Raw genomic sequence first — 8,901 nt, 5'->3', positions numbered from 1 at the left:
TACTACTCAGCCATAAAAGGAGTGAAATAATGTCATTTGCAGCAACTTAGATGGAAGCAGAGATCATTATCCAAGGTGAAGTATCTCAGGAATGGAAAACCAACCACCATAAGTTCTCACTAATAAGTGGGTGCTAATAGATGGTTATATACAGGCATAAAGCAATACAAAGGACATGAGAAACCAAGAAGCAGTGAGGGGGAGAGAAGGGGTGTAAGATAAAAACTTACCTATTGGGTACAATGAACAATATTTGGTGATGGGCACACCAAAAGCCCCTACTTAAGCATTATACAAGATATCCAGGTAATAAAAACACTTGTACCCCCTTAATTAATATTTTGAAATAAAAAAAAAATAGGAAGGAAGAAAAGAAGGAAGGGAGAACACCAAGAAACAAATGCTTAATAACATGGATACAAAAGCAGTACTCAATTTAATAACTTATTCCCTTTGTGACTTGTTGCTTGTGTCTTCATTTGGAGACTCATTTCACCCATGTAGGTTTGAACTGCTTCCAAAATAAGTAACATTTTCAGATGGAAGGATCCCAACAATTCATTAACTCAGAAATCCAACTAAGTAACATAACTAAACAGAACGTATTGGATATTATTTTTACTGTCAACTATGACTTCATTAAAAAAAAAGAGCGAGAAAAAAGGAGAGAGACGTTTAGTTTGTATATATTTCTCCTGAAGTTTATATAGAAAGGGCTCTGGATTTTATGAATTATTGCCAAGATTACTTAAGTCTGGCTTTGGTAGAAAATGTTCACTTGTAGTCAAAGTGACAGCTACTATGTAGTTTAGAATCATTTGTTTAGAAATCATAGGTTCTTAAACCATATTGTACAAATGTCAAACACTTGCATTATTATAATGTCTACACTGAACAGGTATCTAACACATTACTTATAAAATGAATGATAAATGGATATAAATGTCCATTCACAGCCACCTTTCTCAAAGACTATTAGAGTTCTTCTTTTAGGTACTTCCTCTGACTGGAGAGATGGGGTAAGATATTCAGAGATGGGCAAGAAAATCCAGATCTATTAATTGGAACTTTGAGAAATCTACACATAGAAGAGAAAAAAAGACTCTTCTGCTCCAATTCTCAAACATGTTTTTCCCCATCCTAACTGAACAGCAAGGAAACAATAAACCACAAGTTCCAAATTTAGATGCAAATTATTTTATATTAACCAATTAACACCAAACCAAATTTTACTCATCTATCTCGAACTAGTTCAAAGCCACACAAAGCATGTTATTATTTTCCCCTCATTGGATTCCTAACATTGTGAGGAATTATTTTGGACATTTTAACATATTCTGACTTGTCTTATAATTATGTTAGGCCTTGTCTCCCTAATTAGGGTATGAGCAGTGACAAGACGTGAGTTTTATATTCTATTACAACATTCTTAGTGCTGGTAGTAGACACTCAATGGATTTTTGCTGAAAAAATGAAAAAGAAATAATAACATACAAAGACAAAAGAAAAAAAATTACTCAAAGTACAGTCTTATAAAGTATCCCATTTTCTTCTATAATGCATATCATCGGTTTCAACCCCAGAGACTGACAAAACCAAACCAATAAAAGCAGCATTATTTTTTATATAATTCTACTAAGAAATATATTCAATGATGCTTAAGTCATATTTAAGTATTTGATTTTTTTAAAAAATATTTTCTCTGCACATTAAATATTTAGTAGATAATGCTAAATATTATGACTAAAGAACAATGATGCATACTTTAATTCTTTGAACTAAATGATAAACTACACTTTCACAGAAATGTCACCCTCCCAAAAGTTGCAATATTAAAGGGAGAAAACTTACCCGGTAACACCAAATTGAAGAGAACAGCAGTAGATTAGATTTCATAAAGCTTAAATTAAATTAAGCATCGGAGAGAACTTTTGCAGAATCAAATGAACTCTTACATAAGCCAAGAGAAGTATTGTAAAAGTTAGCAGATTTTTCAATTTTTACCATGAAGGGTGAATAAAATACATTATTTCAAGGATGTTTTTACTAGCAATAAATACTTTCTAAGGCTATCTCCTGAAAGAAAAATAAATTCTTCCATACGATTTCCTTGTAGAACTAGCTAATCTTTATAAATCTTTCCAAATAGGCAAATATATTAATACTCTTCTTTTTGATGGGCTGAGAAAACTTTTGTTTTCCTTGGGATACCTATGTTAAACTGAAAAAAAAAATCAGTCTTCTAAGTAAATTACTTTTAAAGAAAGATTGTTCTCTACTCCCTGTCTGTAAGCGTAGTGATCAATATGATTACTTTCTGCTGACTGATATAAGCAAATCATAGTTACCCTTTCCCTCTTACAAGTTTGGGAACTGGTTGATGCATTTCTGGCCAATGAAATGTAAGGGAGGGTTCTGCAAAAATTTTTCTTACTTTTATGAAAGAAACATAACAAGTGATTATTTTTTTCCCTTTACATTTCTTTGGACATGAGCCATGAAAACTGTTGCAGCCATCTTGCTACCAACTGAAGGATAATGCCAACACCAAGAATGGCAGACAAAGGCAAAAAGAACTGGGTCCTCTATAACTTCATTAGGCAGATGATATTTTCATCTCTGTAGCCACTCAAACTCTGGACATTATTCTTGTTGCATGATATAATAAATAAGATAGGTGTCTTTTATACTAAGCCGACAGCATGCTAACTGGTAAGAGGAATATGGTGCTTCCTCACTCAAAAGAAGAAAACTAACAAAATCACCAATTAAAAAAATTAAAGAAACACAGTATTTAGTGTCTTTTATGTGTAAGACATTGTGCTATGTGCTAAAGGAGAACCAGAAGTACATGAAAAATCATCCCCTTATTCAAGGAACATATCCTGTGAATGGGAATATACTGACACAAATGAATAATGATAATGCTATCAGCTAGGACATCTGACATTGGCATAAATATATAAAATGCTCCAGTAAACACACACAAAAAGTAGTTAAGTCTCCTCAGGGTGAGGTGGAGCTTTGGAGAGCAAAAGGTGACAGAGCAAACTTAGATAAATGCCTTCAAGAATGAAGAATGAGATGAGCTAGAAAGTAAAATCCCAGGAAGCTTTAACAAAGGAACTGAACTTGAAAGTAAAATATTTATTTTGAAAAAAATTAACTGGATAATTTGAGTAAAGAAGAAAGAGAAGGATGGGGAAAAGGGAAGCAGAAAATAGAGTGCAAGTGAGGGAACAGTGAAGAATAGATTAAAACGAGACTGTAAACATAGACTGGAAATGGGCTGGGAAGAGCTTTAGGACTCCGCGCTAAGAAGCCTGGAGTTTATTCAAGTTCCTAGGAAAAGCTGCCAGAGTTGTCTAAATGAGAGATACATAATCAGACTTTTAATTTTTTAAAGATAAGTCTGATGGTTGTGGTGAATGGATTAGATAGGAGTAAAAGATAAACTCAGTGGAATTATGGTATTATCACTCACGCTAGAAAAATACATTGAAATGTTTGCCATCTTATCAGCTTGGCCTGACAGCTGAGACTTTTGCTGGGACTGCATCACAGGTTAATTCTCCCTTTGCCTAATCCTATTTCCTAGCTTTCCCTCCCACAGGGTTGATCCCAAGAACATTCTCTTAAAACAAATATTCTGCAAGCTACTTTTCATCTCAGAGTTGGCTTCTGAGGCAACTCAACCTACAACACAAGTGTTGGAAGTGGTAAGTACAGTTCAGATCCATCTTCTTCCCTCAGAATTTGATCACGTATGACTGGTTCCGATTGCTGCATTTTGATCTAGTGCTGGAGGAAGGCAATGTCAAATCAACGTATGTTTTCAGTCCAGAACCTGTCCCAGAGAGGAGTCCACAGGGTATTTCCCAACTGAAGAGAGGCCTTATGGACCAACTTTAGAAAAGTCTAGTTAAATTGTGAAGTGTCACATACTTGCAATGTGCAATTACACTTGCTGTTGTCTAAAGAAGTCCCTGTAAAAATAGTCCTTCCCTCAACGTAAAGGAAAAAAAAAGAGAAAAACAAGACCAGACCAGAATGTCATCCCTCTTATTTAGGTGCCAGAGAGTTTAAAACGAAAAAGCTAGTCTGCTTAATTTTTATTTTCTAGAAAGTGGAAATGTTTCCAACAAATTTAATTTTGACTTTCTTCTGTAGTCATTTGTCAAATTATTAAACATATGCCTGCACCATTCACTGTACTAGACTCAAAGTCTAGTCTGAACAGGAGTAAATATAATAAGAAAGGTATTATTAAATATTTATTACCTAACTCATTTTGTAAATGATTCTCCTATAATTTCTGGTGATTCCACAATAAATGCCCATGGCAGATATGAATGATAAGATAGGCACAGCAGTGTTTGTACAAAAACTCCTAGTACACATATATCCTCAATTTTGCTTACTTCAATTAAGTATTTTCTAATGGATTTTTTTTTTTAATTTCCAAGGGAAAATAATACCCAACCAGTCACTCATAACTCTATTATGTGTTGTAGATTGCTTTAACTCTATGGAGTACAAAGGACACCCTTCAGCCCCTCAGAGTCCCAACACGTGTGGTTTTCTCCACAGAGGAGTTTGGATCTTTGCCGAAGGGCACTGAGCCAAGGCAAACCCCGTAGGTCTAAACACTGCTAAAGTACTACATCTTGACACTTACTTGCTACTGTGGAGTATCTTTTAGCACTGGAGTGATTTATATGAATTGGAATGGTGGATACCTACATAAACATAAATTGTTACTTTTGCATACATAATGCCCTTATCAATTATACATTTTATAGAGAGATAAAGAAATATCAGTTATGTAGAAAGTATCTAATTTTATAATATATTCAAATAACCATTTATTTCAATAACATCATAAGAGAAATTGGTATTGCATAAACATTTACTTTATTAAATATTAGCACATTTCAAGCATGGAATATGGCCAAGGAGAGATTTGCTTAAAATAGTCAAAGAAGGAAGTTATTTTATCAGTATTTATTTTAAGCTATGATCTAATACATTCAGTTCAGATAAATAGACTTTTTCTTCCAATCCCTGAAGGCAGAGAACAGAACATGAACAAATTCCCTTAAAAGTATGAATTGCTTTTTGCAGTTATATTAAAACTGAGACATATTTGGGAAAATACCTTTTATACTATGTAGTATCTCTTAAAGTGAAACTGCAAGGATTAACTAAGATTTTTCTTTGGCATCTTTCGTAAAAACTGTCATCTCCTGCTAAGATATTTACTGACAATTGAGATATTACTTGATAACATCAATTGACTCTCCTAGGAATATGAGTACTTTAAAAGAAATTCCTGAAGAAAAAAAATACAGCCTTAAGAAAAAATGCAATGGAGCTACAAAGTTAGAATAGAGGGCAAACTTTAAATTCTAGTACATAATCAACTGTTTATTTTATCTTACTCAACAATGTCCAGGCTACAGGATAACTTTATTTTTTTTTTAAAGATAATCTTATGGGTTTCTAAGTGTGAAATTAAGAACAATTACTGACAATATTTTGGCCCTCACTCTTTCTTCTAGAAACACAGATTACATGAAATGCATGCAAATACATTTGTACTCAAAGATTATTTCCTTATCAAGTCTAAATATTCATAAGAAATGACTCCTGTTCTTTGATGGGACTCAAAAACGTATAGAAGAACTACTTAAAAATTGAATGATTAAAAAGCAAAAACTATTGTTGTAATGCAGGGATTAATTTAGCGATATCAACACACATGAAGATAAATATTTTGCCTATGCAGACTAAAGCTCTCAGAACAAATAACACATATAACTGAGCATCTGATATTTGTTTATTAAATACATCTCATGATTAGAGGGTTAAGTTAAATTTGTCATTATAGATGAATGCTATATATAAAGCTTCAAGGTCTTAGAATGACCTATAAACTCTTTTTGAATAGGAAGAACTCAATATTGGGAACTATTGACCTGAAGTTATTGGAATAGCTCCTTGTGTTTCTTTTGCAATGCTTCTGAAAAAGATAGTTAAAAAATAACAATAGAAGATGCCTCATAGATCCAGGTAGGTCATATATTTTGACTTCTTTTCAATCACTCAATCACTGCCAATCTTAGTATCTATCTCTGCTTGCATAGATATTGATATTTGCTAAAATACTAGTAATAATAATTGATAAAATCTAAAGTGTGGCACTCTTTCCTCTGGGTTTCATACTGCTAGTTGAAAATGTAGGGAAGAGTAGCAACTGCCTTTTGGATTTTAAATAACTAGTGTATATTTCTTTCTAGTGGTAATATTGTTCTTATAGAGCCCATTGTGGGGCATTATTAATCTCTAGCTGAGAGCAATTGAGCCATAAAAGAAATCTGTTCAGATGTGAAATAAGAGTGTGGAAAAAGGAGTATGAGCAATATGATATTAAAACATCACCAGAGTCAAACTGTCAGTTGAAGGTATGGTTAATTGTTAAATGAAAGTTAATAAAATTTTAATTTTACAACAATTATTATATTTATAAATGTTCATTCTTGTTGAATAAGTCACTTGCCATTTGCTCAGTTCAAAATTTTGCATTTCTATTGCACAGCCTAGTACATATTTACTAATTTTTGAAATTTTTCATTTATATTTTCAAAGCTTTTAATATTATACTCACTCGTAATAAAGAACATGCATATGTACTTAAATCTGTAAAAATCTAAAATGTATATGAGGCAATCTGTTCTTTTAATGTTTTTTGACATGTAAATGATTTACTACATTTAATATTGAGTCACTTAAAACAAAACAGAACACAAATGAAAATAAATGAATCCAATTAACTGTATATATAAATAAACTGACCTTCTTAAAATTTTTGTTTAAGTCAACCAGACTGAGCAGAAAGATGTGGTCCTTGGCTCCCAGGAGCAGCTTGCCCCTCTCTTCATCTAACAGAAGGGTTTGGAAATCCAGTCCTTCTGATGAACCCAAAAATGGAATACAGCTATTTGAAAGCAACAAGTCTATGGGAAAGAAAAAGAAGGAGGGAAAGGAAGAAAAAATTCTTAATAAGCAAAATATTTGCTTGCTTCAATATACATATTATACCACCTTGTAAGTGCCTATGTACAGCAGGAAGGCTCCAATTCAGATATATGCAAACAATTACAGTTTACATATACTCATTTAGAAATAGATGTATTATATTTGTACTTTATTAACACAATATTTTATGTATAAAAATACATGATATTTAAAAGAATATAAATATGTAAACACCTAATTAAATACAAAATATTTTACAACCCTGTGTTCATATTCTTAAATTATAACTTAAAGCATCTATTTATGGTAATATTTCCAAACTTATAAAAATTAATTCATGTATATAACGTAGACATCAAACTAAGTGTGTCATAAATCTCTTAGCATTTCTTCTTCGCCTGCTTTTTTTTTTTATAGACTTCATTTTTTGGAGTGTTTTTACATTCACAGAAAAATTGAAAGGGAGATAGAGATTTCCTATACGCCCCCATCCCCCATAAATACATAGCCTCCCCCATTATCAACAGCCCCCACCTCAGCGGTACATTTGTTACAATCAATGAATGTATATTGATATATCATCGCCCAAAGTCTATCGTTTACCTTAGGGTTTAATCTTGGTGTTGTACATTTTATGGGTTTAGACAAAGGTATAATGATACGTATTACATAGTATCACATAGAGTAGTTTCACTGCCCTAAAAATCCCCGTACTCCACCTACTCATCTTTCTCCCCTGCCCCTCACCCCGGCAAACACTGTATTTTTCCATGTCTCCATAGGTTTCCCTGTTACAGAATGTCATACAGATGAACTCATACAGTATGAAGCCGCTTCAGACTGGCTTCTTTCACTTAGTAATGTGCATTTAAGTTTCCTCTTGTCTTCATGGCTGGGTAGCTCATTTATTTTTAGCGCTAACTACTGTCTTGATATACTGAAATTTATTTATACATTCATCTACTGAAGGATATCTTGATTGCTTCTAAGTTTTGGCAATTTTGAATAAAGCTGCTATGAACATCTGTGTGCAGGTTTTTGTGTGGACATAGATTTTAACTTCTTTGGGTAACTACTAAGGAGCACGATTGCTGGATCTCATATTTAGATTTATAAGAAACTTCCAAATGGCCTTCCAAATTGTACCATTTTGTATTCTCGAAATGTCTATACCATTTGTATTCCCACTAGCAATGAATGAGAGTTTCTATTGCTACATGCCCTTGTTAACATTTGGTGTTGTCAGTGTTCTGGATTTTGGCCATTATAAGAGGTATATCATTTCAATTTGTATTTCTCTGATGACATATGATGTGGAGCATCACTTCATATGCTTATTTACCATCTATATATCTTATTTGGTGAGATGTCTGATAAGGGTTTTGGTCCATTTTTTAAATTGAGCTGTTTGCTTTTTTTATTGTTGAGTTTTAATAGTCTTTGTATGTTTTAGATAACAGTCTTTTTATCAGGTATGTCTTTTGTGAATATTTTCTCCAGTCTTTGGCTTGTCTTTTACCTTTCCTACTCTTGACAGTATTTAGATCGATGCCTGTGTTTGAAGGATTACACTGTATCTGTTTCACACATGTGACAAGAGACGCAAACAAAGAAGCTAAATCCAAGCAAATGGATTCTGAAAGAGATATGACCCTGAACTAGTAATGAAATCAGAATTTTAAAGCTGGAAAATCAATTACCACAAATTCAAAATTTTATAAATGAAGATATTTAATTCCTTTGAGGTGAAGTTACATGCCCTAAAGTCAAAATCATTTAGTGGCAAAGTTGATAATTGAATCAGAGTTCCCAGTCTCCATTTCTCTTTGATACTTTTATGTAGATCCCAATTCTTTGTTTCAT

General features: G+C 32.8%; 1 protein-coding gene across 1 annotated transcript in view; it reads right to left on the bottom strand.

Moving 5' to 3' along the window:
* The window catches only part of SEMA3D (sema domain, immunoglobulin domain (Ig), short basic domain, secreted, (semaphorin) 3D), a gene marked incomplete at its 5' end in the record, with an annotated part of 145,496 nt that extends 138,480 nt beyond the window's left edge, over nt 1-7,016 (bottom strand). Inside the window, one exon of the mRNA XM_012664255.1 lies at nt 6,856-7,016. Within this exon, the coding sequence (XP_012519709.1) occupies nt 6,856-7,016 (161 nt within the window). The remainder of the gene's footprint in view (nt 1-6,855) is intronic.
* Nucleotides 7,017-8,901: the final 1,885 nt, after the last annotated feature.

Source organism: Propithecus coquereli, unplaced genomic scaffold (genome assembly GCF_000956105.1).
Source record: "Propithecus coquereli isolate 6110/MARCELLA unplaced genomic scaffold, Pcoq_1.0 Scaffold878, whole genome shotgun sequence".
Classification (NCBI taxonomy): domain Eukaryota; kingdom Metazoa; phylum Chordata; class Mammalia; order Primates; family Indriidae; genus Propithecus; species Propithecus coquereli.
This window is presented reverse-complemented; position numbering and strand designations above follow the sequence as displayed.